General features: G+C 43.4%; 2 protein-coding genes and 1 long non-coding RNA gene across 3 annotated transcripts in view; all 3 read left to right on the top strand.

Annotated features, from left to right (window-relative positions):
* LOC146679642 (uncharacterized) overlaps positions 1 to 10,007 on the top strand; it is a 167,233-nt gene extending 157,226 nt beyond the window's left edge. Inside the window, exons 2-4 of the long non-coding RNA XR_014918648.1 lie at positions 4,593 to 4,780; positions 9,457 to 9,586; positions 9,842 to 10,007. This is a non-coding gene — a long non-coding RNA (uncharacterized LOC146679642). The remainder of the gene's footprint in view (positions 1 to 4,592; positions 4,781 to 9,456; positions 9,587 to 9,841) is intronic.
* Positions 10,008 to 10,849: 842 nt separating this feature from the next.
* Positions 10,850 to 16,370, top strand: part of LOC146679639 (protein NLRC3-like) — a 108,286-nt gene continuing 102,765 nt past the window's right edge. Inside the window, exon 1 of the mRNA XM_085450349.1 lies at positions 10,850 to 11,014. The gene's annotated coding sequence lies outside the window, so the exon portion shown is untranslated. The remainder of the gene's footprint in view (positions 11,015 to 16,370) is intronic.
* Positions 11,487 to 16,370, top strand: part of LOC146679641 (NACHT, LRR and PYD domains-containing protein 3-like) — a gene marked incomplete at its 5' end in the record, with an annotated part of 40,934 nt that continues 36,050 nt past the window's right edge. The window contains 2 exons of the mRNA XM_085450403.1: positions 11,487 to 13,270; positions 16,132 to 16,305. Of these exons, the coding sequence (XP_085306529.1) occupies positions 11,487 to 13,270; positions 16,132 to 16,305 (1,958 nt within the window). The remainder of the gene's footprint in view (positions 13,271 to 16,131; positions 16,306 to 16,370) is intronic.

Below are 16,370 nucleotides of genomic sequence, written 5' to 3'. Positions count from 1 at the left end.
TTACAGAGAAATGTCTCTTTCAAAATAAAAGCTCTACTATCCGCTTCTTCTGGGCTATATTCTCAGCAGCATATTAAACATATCAGGTCTCCATAAGGAGAATCCTGTGCTAACAGCTGTCTAAATGACTCGGCTAAAGTTTGTAGCATGCATGCTTGTTGTTTTTGTCTTTGCACTAGGATGATGTCGGTGTAAATGTGCAGTCATATTCGTTGTGTTCCCACTAGTGCTTTCAGGTTAATCTCGTTGAAATAACCTTAACGCCACAACACGGCAAATCTCCATTAACGAGCTACCCTATACAGAGGGGCTAGACGGCCAACACGTTAACGAGCTAACTGCGCTAACACACTAGCTCCCACCCATGTAATTGAGCATTGCATGGCACATCCAACATACTGTTTTACTTTAGTCCATGACGCGCTTACCTTCAGGGTCATACGTCACATGAAAACCAAAATAATTCCAAACGCCAGATCTGAATGAGGGTGGGGGAGGTCCACTTCTGTCTCGCTAGCTTGCCCTGCGCTCTTCCTTCTGACCATGCTGTCTGTGTTGAGTGCTCAGTGAATCTGCGTTCGACTACTCTGCCTAGGCTGCACTCTCGAGCCTAGGCGGAGTAGTCAAATGCAGATTCACTGAGCGCTCAACACAGACAGCATCGTCAGAAGGAAAGTTGATAAAATAAATTACAAATTTTGTATTGTTCTTTTTTTTTCTCCCCTTTGGTTTTCTTTCTTTCTCTCCCCCTCTTTCTTTCATTCTTTCCCCCTGTCCTATCCCACAGTCATGTCTGTCCCGTTTGCAACTGAAAATAAAATAAATTCATAATTATAATAAAGGTCAATCAAATGGACCAATATGATGATCCACTTAAAATAAATCCTCTTGGCATCTTTCTTGGCCTCAAGACAACAATTCTGATGGCTATAGATCCAAACGGGACACAAAAAAAAAAAAAAAAAAAATTGAAAAAAATTGTATTGTTCGATACATATGCGTACCGAACCGAAAGCACTGTATCGAACGGTTCAATATCGATACGAATATCGTTGCACCCCTAATATATATATATATATATCGCTCTATCGCGATAGCGCATGTTGATGATGTCATCAAGCTGTGCCTTTTTTGGTCTAAAGCATCGCAGCGGCTACGCTGGTCGTGTCCAAATTCATGGGCTGCATCCTCCTGAGGACCCGGCCTTCGCGGTCTACGTGGGCCGGGTCCTCAGAAGGTCGAGTAGGCCGGAAGTAAACGGCCGTGAAATTGGACGGTCTAGCCTTCAGATTAGCGTCACCGCTGTCTCGGTGGAGTTTAATAAACTCAGCCGTCTGCTCCTTGCTATCTAAAATATAACAGGACACTGGCGTAAATTCTCGACTGTCTCATACTTCTGTTTAATCAGTTTTCTGTTTCACGTTTAGTCAGCTGTGTAAAAACCAAGGAGGAACCCACCCGGGGGATTAATAAAGCTTTATTTTATCTAATCTAATCTAATAACTTTAATCTTAGCCAAACCGATTTACTCACGAAGAAACAAAACACTGAAAAAAAGCCCAACAATAAAATTTTTAGGTTGTCTAAGTGACTTATACATTACGTTTAAATCGAGCAGCGATAGTCCGCGGTGATCTGAAAATGATGTGCCGGGAGTTGTGCCGTTCTCGGCCGCATCAGTAACCCTCGAGCTCCCGGCTAGCTGGGTAGCAGACGTCTCCGAAAACATCGAAGCACTTTTGCAAATATGCGATACCTTGATAAACCGAGCAGATATTTGATGTTTACACAGCTACTTTCTCTCATGAAAATATGTTAAAAGTTTATTTTGTGACACAGAAAGATTAGTATGAGTAATTTTAAAACTTAGTAGCGGCCGCCATTGTTGGAAACTGGAGTTTGGCTGGGCCGCGCTATGAATTCTGGGATATGGTAGGCCACGAAGGACACACCCGACCCATCCTTCAAATTCGGGGAAAAGGAGGACGCATTTGTCGGCTGCATTCGGAGGAGTCTACGAATTTGGACAGCCTTCGGCGCGTCGCTGTGACGTAATCGGTCTACAAATGCGGCCTCAGGAGGATGCAGCCCATGAATTTGGACACGACCAACCATTATCCTCTTCAAATTATGGCGGGCGACAGTCATAACAAAGAGATAAAGCACTTTTGAAATACGGGGAAAGCCAAAAACTGCACTTCCTCCACTTCCGTAACATTGATTCATTAATGTTGAATTCTCTCGCAGCTGCTCTATTCCCATGTTGTTGCAGTATATTAATCAGAATCAGAATCAGAATACTTTATTGATCCCTGGGGGAAATTATTTTTTGTTACAGTGCTCCATTTTAGACAGGCAGGCAGGAATGATTTACTGTGTCGTTCAGTGGTGCTTGAGGGAGTCCAGCTCCATCCCCACAACATTGCTGGCCTTACGGATTAGTTTATTAAGTCTGTTGGCATCTGCGACCCTCAGCCTGCTCCCCCAGCATGCAACAGCATAGAGGATCGCACTGGCCACAACAGACTCATAGAAAATCCTCAGCATTTTCTGGCAGATGTTGAAGGACCTCAGTCACCTCAAAAAATAGAGACGACTCTGGCCCTTCCTGTAAAGTGCTGTGGTGTTTTTAGCCCAGTCCAGTTTATTGTCAATGTGTACTCCAAGGTATTTATAGTCCTCCACAATGTCAACACTGACCCCCTGGATTGAAACAGGGGTCAAGTGTTTCCTGGTCTTCCTGAAGTCCACGATCAGTTCCTTGGTCTTTGCCACGTTGAGCTGCAGATGATTCTGCTCACACCACGTGACAAAGGAGTCGACCACAGCCCGGTACTCTGTCTCATCATCCCTGCTGATGCATCCAACCACCGCAGAGTCATCAGAAAACTTCTGAAGATAGCAGGTCTCTGTGCAGTGGCTGAAGTCTGTGGTGTAGAGGGTGAAGAGGAAGGGGGAGAGGACAGTCCCCTGTGGTGCCCCTGTGTTGCTGATCACCTTGTCAGACACACACTGTGGGAGACGTACATATTGTGGTCTTCCTGTCAGGTAATCAACAATCAAGGACACCAGAGAAGCATCCACCTGCATCGCTGCTAACTTATCACCCAGGAGGGTCGGCCTGATGGTGTTGAAAGCACTGGAAAAGTCAAAAAACATGACCCTCACAGTGCTCGCCGGCTGGTCCAGATGGGTGTAGACACGATTGAGCAGGTAGATGATGGCGTCCTCAGTTCCGAGACGAATCATAACTAACCTCGTATTGTGGATGGATGATTTCAGTTGTTCTCCTGACTGAAGTTTGGCCCGTGTACAGCATCCTGCTATGCGATTGCATTTGTCCCTGACCACCAGAATCCCTCACGTTAACTTTTATCGAGTGGAAAAAAAGTTGGCGTTCATCCTCCAGCTTCACTGTGCTAATGTTATGCTAACATAGCTGTGTCGCTAGCAATCACGTAGCACAACATTATATACCAGGTAGTCCAACTTCAGTAACCCTGCAAACGCCACTGCTGTTTAGTTTTCTGTCTTCATTTATGGTGGAAGTGATAGCAGGGCTGTACATTTGAATTAGTTTCAAAAATCTCTCAGTCAGAACATGGTATGAAATGTTTAGGTGTAAACTAGCGAGCTGACTTCCTGCTAACTTCTAACTCCGTTAAATTTAATAAATTCTGTTTTCATGGATGTTAAACTTAATTGTTACGCCTGGTAAAGCAGCAACGCTGATGATTTTATTAAAGATGAAAGAATTTAGACCGTTTTTAACTCTTAGTGTTCGTTTGACTTTGGGACCTGAAGCGGACAGACTTTTAGACCCAGATTACTCCGCGAAGCTCCTCACCACGGCAGCCGTAATGCTCTGACAATCCATCAAGCAATGCGGCTTCGTAGCTTACCAAAGTTCTACTAAAACATTTTTTAACAGATTTCTGCACGCCCAAATCGGTTCGAGGTCAGTAAGCACAACCAGAATTCATACATAAGACACACTCTTGATTTTTGAGAAAATTAAAGGATTGTAAGTCCTTATAGTGTGGAAAATATGTTATACAGAAGAAAAGAATATATCGCGATATATATTGTTACCGCACATGCTTCAAATTATACCGCGATATGGATTTTAGGCCATATTGCCCAGCCCTAACTCCCAATTTATTTACAACATTTGAAACATACAGTGTAGCTCCGTCAAAACACTCCAAGGCCAAGTGAAAGTGCTGAGAGGGAAAAGATCATGATTAATGATTTATTTAAACTCATAACTGGGTGCAGCAGCTGAGCTTTGACCTGTGAGCTGCAGCTTAAGCTTCTTTTATGGTTCAGTGTTTAATGTGTAAACTGTTTATCACTGCAGAGACGCCTACAGGCTATCTACTGTTCAAAAGTGAATTGTTATATACAGTGTGGCAGCTGACCTTTGACCTGTGAGCTTCAGCCTCTTTGCTGAGTGTTTAATGCTCATCTATTGAAGCCTGCAGACACACCCACACACCATCTGATTCGTTCTCAGGGTTGTTTTCTGTGTGTTGGAGTTGGAGCAGAAACCTGCTGCAGGTTAATTATTGATCAAATTAATATCACAAAAGGTGCAGCAGCTGACCTTTGACCTGTGAGCTTCAGCCTCTTTGCTGGTGTGAAGTGTTTAATGTGACGCAGTCTGCAGACACAGACGACTGCTGACGGAGAAGAAGCAGAGGATTTTCTCTGTTTCTACACAGACCTGGTCCAGACAGCAGAGAGCTGCAGAGTGAAGACGTTCATTGGAAGAAGCTGAGTAAGTTCAACGTCCTCTTTGAATCCTGGATCAGGAAGTGAATATTTGGTGTTTAAATAAGGTTTCTGTCTTTGACTCAGCCTGCTGTCACTTTGTTTCAGAGAGAAAAGGAGATTTTAGATTAACTGGTGTTCCTGCTGCTCCAGCATTAAAGCACAGTATAGGTGACTGCGCTGATGCCTGTTTATAATTTCACCAAAGCTAATAAACTGTTGGCTAAATTTTCTTGTTTTTAGATGTAAACAGAGGTGAGAGGAGCAGATAATAAGGATTAAATATTTTGCTGAATAACTAAATTCTGCTAGTCTGTGACGTAACTCCCAGCAGCATCGCCTCATTTCTTTGACCTTTAACATGAGTTAGCTTAGCTAGCAGAGCAGCTATCTCTGCTGTCTGTCATGTGACCGAGTCAAGTGTGTGTAGTAGACTTGTTAGCATAGCTAGCAGGCTGAAAGAAGCTAGCAAACTGTGTGAACACTTTGTAAGAGGTGAGCAGTAAAGAGAAGGATAAGGAGCTCCTCCAAATGCTGATAATGCACTTAACCTGAATTTTCTGCTTGTTACATTATATGTGATGTTCAGTCAAAAACAATTACTTAAATTAACATTATTATTAGTATTATTATTATTCATAACATGGCTCCCTACTGTAGTGGTTTGAACAACTGATCTGTGGTTATTGTGTCCCTGCAAATTCAACAATGCGCCTCAATGCAAAGCATCAAATAAACATTTTTATTATCAAGTCATTCGACCTACTGGTTGAATCACCGTAGCTCTGACAGTGAAGCACACTCATTTTTATTGGTAGTCACCTTGTGAGCAATGTTCCCTCTAAGCTGCGCACGTGCGCAATTCAACCTGCCAACACGGACGATGATGCAGTTCTACACTGCAATCATCGAGTCCATCCTCACCTCCTCCATCACCGTGTGGTACGCTGGAGCCACTATCAGGGACAAACAGAGACTGCAGCGTGTTGTGCGCTCTGCTGAGAAGGTGATTGGCTGCAGACTCCCATCTCTGCAGGACCTGTACACCTCCAGGACACTGCGGCGTGCAGCCCGGATCTCAGCTGACCCTTCTCACCCTGGACACAGTCTGTTTGACCTGCTCCCCTCAAGCAGGAGGCTTCGGTCCATTCGCACCAGAACCTCTCGCCATAAGAACAGTTTCTTCCCCTCTGCTGTTGGACTCATGAACAATAACCGTATGACTGTCCCCGCCACAAACACAGGACCCTACGCTGTGTCACTGCATCATTCCATGTTTGGCACTGATCACCACCTGCACTCATGTATATATCTTTCTACGCAGCACTCTTAATTCTTATTCTCATGTATATATCTCATGTATATCTCATGCACATATCTTTCTACGTAGCACTTTTAATTCTTATTCCTACTTTTATTTTTTTCATGTCTATTTAAGCGCAATTTATGACAGTTTGTTTGCACTGAAGCACCGCAGCAATTTCCTAATGTTGTAAACCTGCTCAACATTTGATTCTGATTCTGAATTGCGCACTGTTGGCACGGTCTCTGCGCAGAGAAAATCTGTGTTGCGCACACAAAAAGAATTCTAACCTGAATTGAAATTAAAGTAAACCAATCAAAACATGGCATTTAGTTGTTAAGAAATGGAGTGACGGCGTGTTTGAGATGTGAGAGATTTGAGGCGTTTAGAGCAAATCTTGTGTAGTTAGTGTGTAGTTAGTGTGTAGTTAGTGTGTAGTCAGTGTGTAGTGTAGTCAACAGTGTTGTTGTGTGTCAGAACAATGAGGCGACTGCTGAGTGTTACAGGTGTTACAGCAGTGACACATCTGCTGCTGTCAGGCCTGCAGGTATCAGGCTGCTGTTCTCCTTCATCTCATAGAGGACAGGAATTATTTTTTGGAGCGGCACAAATAATTTGTGTGGCATCAGATTTGATGCAGAACAGCTGATTGTTCTGTAAATAGTTTGAAATGTTTATTTTAAAAAAACACCTTGGCTGCATTTTTAGGTAAACAGCTGCAAAAAACTTTGTTTGCATAACTCAGTTACTTTTTTGAAGAAGTAACTATATAATTAACTGCCCAACTGTCAGGGGTTTTGACATTTATTTTCACAAGTAAGAGAAAATAAGACACTTGCAGACCAAATCAGAGAGTTTTAAGACATGCGCATGGGTGTGTGCCTCTCAGCAAAATCACACACACAGAATGCATGTCTTGTTCCTTTATTTATAGGGTAAGAAACTGATTACATAGTACTTCCTCTTTTCAGTTACAGGAGGAGAGTTCAGGCATTATCTCAACCTGTCTGACCTTTCAGACTGGGGTAAAGAATACAGAAGTTTATCATGCTTATCTGACATCACAGATACTAAAAAAGAATACATTGCGTTTGTGTTAACAAATAGACTCAGTTACGTGAAAATATATGAACACTAGAAAATAAAACACACTTGATTATATTGTATTTGAATATAAAGCACATTTGATTATACTTGATCATATTGCATAATAAAAATCCTCTATCACCAACATTGGTCATTATTTACTGTATGTTGCAGACAGAGTTACAGACTCTCTCCCAGACCACAGACTCATAATACAAGTCAGAGCTTTATAAAAAAAAAAGAAAGTTGTGTTTTCAAAATTGGAGTTCAAGTTTTTTTTTTCCTTCCAATAGTGTTAACATGCTACACACGTCATGAACAAGATTTTTTTAAATTTTCATTGTAAGTGGGCTAAAGCAGTTAATTAAAAGTAGTCCATCAACTGAAAGGTTTAAAATGTTCACACGTGTTGGACTGACTGAAGCTTCCAGTCACAGTGACTCAGTGTGTGTCAGTGAATGCATCGTGTGTGCTTCAGGCTCCACCTAGTGGACTGATAGCAGAGCAGCTGATGAATTTGAAGAGTGTGGCCTTTTTGCACACAGCCTGTAAATGCCAACAACAAAAGGAGTGTGTAAAACATGTATATTGTAGTGATGCAGTGTACTGTGTATATTTATACTGGCAGTATGGAACATGATTATTTGGAAATGCCTAAAATGGAAATGATCATATACTGTGAGGTGAGGTGTGGACAGTGGTTGTGCTTTTGTAACATTGAGGCAAGGAAAGTGATTAGTGTTTAGGGGACACATCATTGGTTTTTGTTAAAAAGAAACAGTTTCTCCACTGTGGCAGGTCGTAGGCGATTTTTTTTTTCTAAACTGTCTCTAACTCTCACTAACCGCAACTCTCCATCAAACGCCCACATTTTGTCTGAGGGGTTTATATCGCTGTCATAGCTCGCGGCAAAGTTCGAACCGCTTCCTGAACCAGTCACGTGGTACAGCCGGGCAGCGAGGCTTCGGACGTCATCATTTTCAGCTCCTCCCATAAATGAAGCAAGCCTGGATACGCGCTTCGCGGAAACGCCCCCTCCATTACTCGACACACGCTTCGAAGCCTCGATACAGAACGTCACATCACTAGTTAAAGCTGAGTAAACACTGACCCCAGACCAGCACCGTGATAAAGTGAGCTGCTGCTGCTGAACTTGAACAGGTAACAAAGTGATGAGCAGTCAGGCTGCAGGTTTCTACCTGTTCATGTTTCTACAGTAGAATCACTTTGAAGTGTCTTTGTGCTGTTTCATCTTTGATTTGTGTTCATAAACACTCAGAGAAACATCACGTGACCTCATCAGGATCTGTGTTGGTGTGTGGGGCTGTACCTCAGCTTTATGTTGTTACATGCTCATTTGTTCATTTCACACAGTAACATCAAAGTAATGTTATGAGGAGTAATGAAGTAACGTACTCCATTACTTTTAATTAAAGTGTTCTGTGTAATATGTGTAATAATGACTGTTTTGAGTAATGACCAACACTGATCACAACAAAGAGGAAATGCCTCCAACATGCACAAACATTTGAGCCACAACATGCAGTTAATGTGCACAAATGTCTTTGATATGCTGCTCAGTGATGGTGGTGACTGTCAGAGCAGAGCTACTGAGAATCAATAAGTAATATCAATGATGGGATCAGAATCACTAAATTCTTCTCATCCCTGTCAGTATCATACATGTGCTGTATAATGTGATAAATGTAGAGGTGCTGGCTGTTCTCTCACTCTGCTGTTTAGCTGTAAAGGACGCCTCCCTGCCTTTGTCTCATTCATGACCTTTAATAGTCTCTTCTAACATGCAGAGATCTGTATGATCTGTTTCATAGAGTCTAACCAGCCTGTACAGGTAACAACAACAGTCACTGCATCACTGACACACAAACGTCATCTCTGTCAATAACAACATTCATACATGGAATAAAAACACATCAGTGGATCATTGCTGGAGCTGATGTTTGTGCTCCTGGTGCAAAGGCTCTCAGTTTCCTCCTTGAAATAACATCAGTGGTGGGTCAGCGACATGCTTTCTTTCCCTCTCAGGTTTAAATATCTGGGACTCTCCACCGTTTGGTTTTAGAGCTGAAGAAGCTTCTCTGATGAAACGTCTTCCAGAAACTTAAAGACGTCTCTTTTCTCTCCAAGCTCCTTAGATCACATGACCTGGATGACTGAACCTACAGACATATTGACCTGGTTTCATGGTCACATGACAGGTCAGAGGTCAGCGACTGTAACTCAGTTACTCCTGTTAATGTGAACTCACTGAGTGTTTGTGGTTTACCTCTCAGACTGACTGAAGATGATGATGGAGGAAGAGGAGGACAGAGCAGAGTCTGCAGGGTCCAGCTGTCCGTCTGTGAGGAGTGACCGGTCCAAACTTGAACCTCCAGACTTCAGTGGTGAACCTGGAGCAACGAGGTCAGAGAGCTGAACTCACTGAGTAACAGAAATAATTCTGCACTGACATTATAATCAGTGTTGACTCTGGTTGATTGTCTGACTGTGTTTGTGAGCTGAGAGGAAATGAAAATGAGTTTGTAACAAAAATCAGTTTTGTCCAGTTTTCCTGTAAAAAGCTGAACTCTAATCTAAGAGGATGTTACTGACAGGAAACAGCTGCATTATCTGCAGTCTGTGTGATCACAGCTGCTTCAATCATGTTTGTGTCTGCAGAGGTCAGAGGTCACAGTCTGCAGGGTCCAGCTGTCCATCTGTGAGGAGTGACCGGTCCAAACTTGAACCTCCACTCTTCAGTGGTGAACCTGGAGCAACGAGGTCAGAGAGCTGTGATGACTCCTTTACATGTTTGTGTTTCCTGGATAAATATGACCTGAAACATCCTCAGATTGTTACAAAGATTCATTAAAAAGAAAACAATGAAAGAGAAAAGATCCAAATGTTCGACTTGGTCATTTGCTGTTTGAGGACAGTGATGCTCATATCTGTGGGGAAAGTGTGACCTGAGTGGGTTCATGTTTGTCTTTAAAGAACAGAGCTGCTCTGATTCTCTTTGTGTCTGATCTGTTAAACAGTCTGAGAGGTCACACAGAGACCCAGCAGCTAAAGCCTGGATCATACTGGCTGCTGTTACTCCATCAGGACAACACTGAACCACAGTGGTGTGGATGTAGTGGATAAATCCCACCATACTGATGCTCAGAGTTAACCACAGGGAACAAAACCAGATGTTACCTTCAGATTGTGACCTTTGGAGTGGACGATGCAGATTTCAATAGAGAATAAATGTTGTTGTTTTTCAGCTGTGAAGAAAGAATCTAATTTTCTGAACTTAAGAATTTATGATGCTGGAAACAACATGGAGACTATAACACAACATTTCCACTGTGTTCATAGAATGAATGTAAAACTGTCAGACATTCATTAAATATGCAAAATGTCTACAGAAGCATCAGAGGGTCAGACGTGAAGCACTCAGTGATTTTGATCAAATGACTCATCAGTTATTGATCTGTACTACACTGATCTACCACGTTAGTAAAGCTGGTGTTCTGGTGGTGGAGGGAGACTCGGATCATGTTCTGGTTTTGGAGCAGTGATCTGCTGATGGTTCAGTTTGATGAGCTTCTTCAAAATCATCCCTGACATCACCACTGAAAGGACGTCCATGAAAACAGACTGAAAATTACTGATATGTTCACAATCTGAGAGTTTAAAACTTGACAGACTTGATTCAGATGAAGTTATTTGAGCAGAAACTCCTGGATCTTTATCCTGTGTGGATCTAATCCTTCATGGTTCCTCCACAGAGTGGAGCAGCAGAGCTCAGAGGTTCCCAGTGGTCAGTCTGCCCAGCAGCATCAAACACAGCTGGACTCCATATTTATGGTCTGTACATGTACAACAACTACTGTTACATCTGTTCTGTTCACAGTCATCTCCATGCTGCTCTTTGTAGACCAGTGGATCGTCAGTGTGTCCAACATGGATCTGATGTTTGGCTCCATGATTTCAGTCTGATTGGCTCATTCATAAATATTCTGTTCCAGCTGCTGGAGGACAACATCATCACTTTTGTGAAGAACGAGCTGAAGAAGATCCAGAAGGTTCTGAGTCCAGATTACCCAGAATGCTTAGAGAGTCAGAGGAGCAGCAGCAGAGAGGCGTTTGTGAAGATCACAGTGGACTTTCTGAGGAGAATGAAGCAGGAGGAGCTGGCTGACCGTCTGCAGAGCAGTAAGAGGATTTATCTAAAGATTTAAGCTGCTGGATAAATGAACATTTTCCAGAGATGGAAGATGGAGCAACATGTTTTAAAGATTAGTTCTTTTTGGAATTGAGTGTTTATTTTTCTTCTCATTCAGAACTTCAAGCTGCTGTTTGTCATCGTAACCTTAAATCCACCCTGAAGAAGAAGTTCCAGTGTGTGTTTGAGGGCATCGCTAAAGCAGGAAACCCAACCCTTCTGAATCAGATCTACACAGAGCTCTACATCACAGAGGGAGGGACTGCAGAGGTCAATGATGAACATGAGGTCAGACAGATTGAAACAGCATCCAGGAAACCAGACAGACCAGAAACAACAATCAGACAAGAAGACATCTTTAAAGCCTCACCTGGAAGAGATGAACCAATCAGAACAGTGCTGACAAAGGGAGTGGCTGGCATTGGGAAAACAGTCTTAACACAGAAATACAGCCTGGACTGGGCTGAAGACAAAGCCAACCAGGACATCCAGTTCATATTTCCATTCACTTTCAGAGAGCTGAATGTGCTGAAAGAGGAAAAGTTCAGCTTGGTGGGACTTGTTCATCACTTCTTTACTGAAACCAAAGAAGCAGGAATCTGCAGCTTTGAAGACTTCCAGGTTGTGTTCATCTTTGATGGTCTGGATGAGTGTCGACTTCCTCTGGACTTCCACAAAACTACAATCCTAACTGACCCTAGAAAGTCCACCTCAGTGGATGTGCTGCTGATAAACCTCATCAGGGGGAAACTGCTTCCCTCTGCTCGCCTCTGGATAACCACACGACCTGCAGCAGCCAATCAGATCCCTCCTGACTGTGTTGGCATGGTGACAGAGGTCAGAGGGTTCACTGACCCACAGAAGGAGGAGTACTTCAGGAAGAGATTCAGAGATGAGGAGCAGGCCAGCAGCATCATCTCCCACATCAAGACATCACGAAGCCTCCACATCATGTGTCACATCCCAGTCTTCTGCTGGATCACTGCTACAGTTCTGGAGGATGTGCTGGAAACCAGAGGGGGAGGACAGCTGCCCAAGACCCTGACTGAGATGTACATCCACTTCCTGGTGGTTCAGGCCAAAGTGAAGAAGGTCAAGTATGATGGAGGAGCTGAGACAGATCCACACTGGAGTCCTGAGAGCAGGAAGATGATGGAGTCTCTGGGAAAACTGGCTTTTGATCAGCTGCAGAAAGGAAAGCTGATCTTCTATGAATCAGACCTGACAGAGTGTGGCATCGATATCAGAGCAGCCTCAGTGTACTCAGGAGTGTTCACACAGATCTTTAAAGAGGAGAGAGGACTGTACCAGGACAAGGTGTTCTGCTTCATCCATCTGAGTGTTCAGGAGTTTCTGGCTGCTCTTCATGTCCATCTGACCTTCATCAACTCTGGACTCAATCTGCTGGAACAACAACAAACAACCTCCTGGTGGTTTAAACCATCTCTTCACCAGAGTGCTGTGAACAAGGCCTTAGAGAGTCCAAATGGACACCTGGACTTGTTCCTCCGCTTCCTCCTGGGTCTTTCACTGCAGACCAATCAGACTCTCCTACGAGGTCTGCTGACACAGACAGGAAGTAGCTCACAGACCAATAAGAAAACAGTCCAGTACATCAAGGAGAAGCTCAGTGAGAATCTGTCTGCAGAGAAAAGCATCAATCTGTTCCACTGTCTGAATGAACTGAATGATCGTTCTCTAGTGGAGGAGATCCAACAGTCCCTGAGATCAGGAAGTCTCTCCACAGATGAACTGTCTCCTGCTCAGTGGTCAGCTCTGGTCTTCATCTTACTGTCATCAGAAAAAGATCTGGATGTGTTTGACCTGAAGAAATACTCTGCTTCAGAGGAGGCTCTTCTGAGGCTGCTGCCAGTGGTCAAAGCCTCCAACAAAGCTCTGTGAGTACATTTGTACTCATGTCTTTACTTTTAACATCCAACTGTGTCAGTAATTTATTTCACCAGGCTTTCTGTCTTTGTATGAATTTGTATCCTAAAGTTTTGGGATTTCTCCAATACAACTGTGACCTCTTTGATGCCTCCAGAACTCGAGACGCTGGATTCACCATAAACTCTGATCATCACTGCTGCTGTTATGTTATCAGTCTTTGTTTAAACACTTAGGCTGCATGTGCCTGATGTTGTGATACTTTATATTCACATGCATGCTCCTAGATTCATTTCTACTGCAGGTCTATTTTTAGTCACAAATGTTGGTGAAACACTTGCTTTTACATGCATGGTGGGTCCTGCATTAAAGAAAGCATTTGAATTACTCAGTGAATCCTGGCAGCCAGAGAAACATCCTTAGTTCCACTTTAAACTAAACTCTGCTTCGGTCTTCCACAGTGTGTTTGTTGTTTCTTTGTTGTTGTTGGCCTGCTCTCTCCTCTCACTCCAATCTGGTTGCAGCAGATGTTTGTCCCTCCCTGAACCTGCAGACTTGGGTGCAGCACCTCAGTTCATCTTCAGTCTGAAACCAGCTGTTGTAGCTATATCCCCTCAAGCACACCTTCCCTGGTCATCTCTGCTGTGGTTGCTATAAAATTTAATCTTGAGTAAAAAAAAAAAGAACAAAAAACCTCAAGTCAGACTTGATGCCATTTGTTGGCAGCATGGTGCCTGTTTGTCAGTCTTTGATGATAAACTGCAGCACAGTCTAAAGCAAACCTTCTGACTTTATTGACTTTATGCATGTACATATTCTTCCTGTTCACCTTGGACACACAACAGCTCTCTGTTTGTTGTGATTGGATCTAGAACAGCCAACATATCCTAATCTAGATGATTTCTAAGGTGGTATCTGGGAGGAAAAGTTAAAATCAGCTTGGATGGCCTGTACTGTATGATGGCCTTGGTTGCACCACATTGATGGCCATGCAGGGTGGTTCACTACTTGGGCAAGAAGACCGAGGAGTGAGCCACACTTGGTCAAAGCTTGGTCATTCAAGCTCACTGTTTTCCCCTTGTTGGTTGATGATAGTATTTTTTTTTTTGACTTATAGTCATCATTGTCTTCAAATTAACTCACACACTGCTGACTGCTGTAGCTTACCTGGCTGAGCAGGTGACCCATGCACTGAAGGTTAGAGTCGTGACTCCAGGGCCTGGTTTGAGTCTGCCCATGACCATTTCCTGTGTGTTATTCTCCTCACTTCTCCCTCCCTTCCTGTCTTCTTTGTCCTATACAGTGAAGACAAAAGGCCTCAAGTTCTGAAAACTCTTCCCCTTCATCATCTTCCAAATCATCTCTCTCATCTAACATCCCCAGTATTCTCTGACTAGAGAATCTTTTCACAATCTTGAATGATAAGGATCCAAGTGGGTAAAGTTATTTATTTGTTGTGTTCCTATTTGCAGCTGGGATAGATTAAGAAAAACTATCGGCTGCCCAAATTACATCCAGTTTAGAAGACAAACATTGAGTGACGTGTTTGTTTCATCGTCCTTCACAACTCATCAACCAGGTGTCACAAACTGCAGCAGGACAGTACAAAGCATGTCATACTGGATGGCTGCAACAACCAGAGTTTTACCTACCTTTGGTATTTCGTGACAGCATGAGTGTAATATTTACTGAACAGAGTCATCTTCTGTAATCTTTTCAGATTCAGATTCAGAACACTGTATTTATTTTCAAGGGGCAATTAGGATACTGAGCTTTCCAACCGTACATACAATACACAAACATCACATTGGGGAGACGGGTCAGGCTAGGTAGTTGGCCGGTCAGCCGCTAGAGCAGCGACCCGGAACCGAACAGCAGAAAATGCACAACATCAGGAAAGATGAGGAGAAAAAAGAACTCCCCCCAGACTGAGCTCCAACAGGGAGATCAGTTTGAGAAAAGACAAAAAAAATGACCTTAGCGCAGAACACATGAAAACTCTTAATGCGCCATAGAAGCACATGACAAGCAACAGGGATGGGTAAAAGGTGAGAGACAGCCGGTGTAGACAGCGCATCCGGGCCTGCAGCATTTGCGCTGGTCCCCTCGACCCACCGTCTGCACCGGGAGGGGATAAGCATGCTTAGGATGGGAAGGAACAGTCTAAACACCGTCTGTTATCAGGGTGAGATTTGTTATGTTCAGCTCCAGCCTTGAGACCACAGCTCGCGCCGGTATGTTACCCGCATGAGCTGATGGTGGCTTTCTTTGGTGCGAACAACTGCATGTCAATTTCACAGCTGATCTAACAGTCCGTCACTCGTCTCTCAATCTCCCGTTGGAGAGCCACGAGCTTCTCCGAGAGGTTATTGGTTTTGCGCTCAAAGAGCAAAGTCTGAGAACTCATGACCACCATGAGCTTCTTCAAGATCTTATCCGTGCTGCGTTCAATGAGCCCATTTTGAGAACTCACGACCCGTCTCATTGTTTCAATCACAGCGGGCAACCTTGTGGGGGTTTGAACAGCTGGTTCCGCTTTCTTTAATCGTCAATAAGCCAGGGCCAAGCCAGCTCAGATCAGCAAGAACCCTTTGCTGCTGTGAATGTCCGTGCTGCTATATTTCAGGATCAGGCTCTAAATGTACAAATGGATCTGAGAAGATTTCCAATCATGTTTCTACTAGATTTACAGTTTGTTTTCATGTCTTCTGACTCAGATGGTGGAGCAGGTGGAGCTTACAAGGAGTAAGTGCTGCTATAGAAGAAGAGTTGTGTTTTAATGAAGCTATTTAGTTAACCAATAATTGTATTGCATGCTGGCATTAAAAATGTTTCATTTTACTGATTTAATTGTTTGTTTGTTTTCTTCCAGACTGAGTGGCTGTAACCTCTCAGAGAGAAGCTGTGATGCTCTGTCCTCAGTTCTCAACTCCCAGTCCTCTAGTTTGAAAGAGCTGGACCTGAGTAACAATGACCTGCGGGATTCAGGAGTGAAGCTTCTGTCTGCTGCACTGCAGAGTCCACATTGTACACTGGAAACTCTCAGGTCAGGATCCAAACATATCATTAAATGATATTATTGTATAAACAACCAAGCTTTATAGAATTGGC

This window comes from Copadichromis virginalis, unplaced genomic scaffold (genome assembly GCF_057382275.1).
Source record: "Copadichromis virginalis isolate Kocher_CV1m ecotype Utaka unplaced genomic scaffold, C_Virginalis_male_GT1.1 unmapped_scaffold_1, whole genome shotgun sequence".
In the NCBI taxonomy this organism is placed as follows: domain Eukaryota; kingdom Metazoa; phylum Chordata; class Actinopteri; order Cichliformes; family Cichlidae; genus Copadichromis; species Copadichromis virginalis.
Note: the sequence above shows the minus strand (reverse complement) of the source record. Positions and strands in the feature narration are given on the sequence as shown.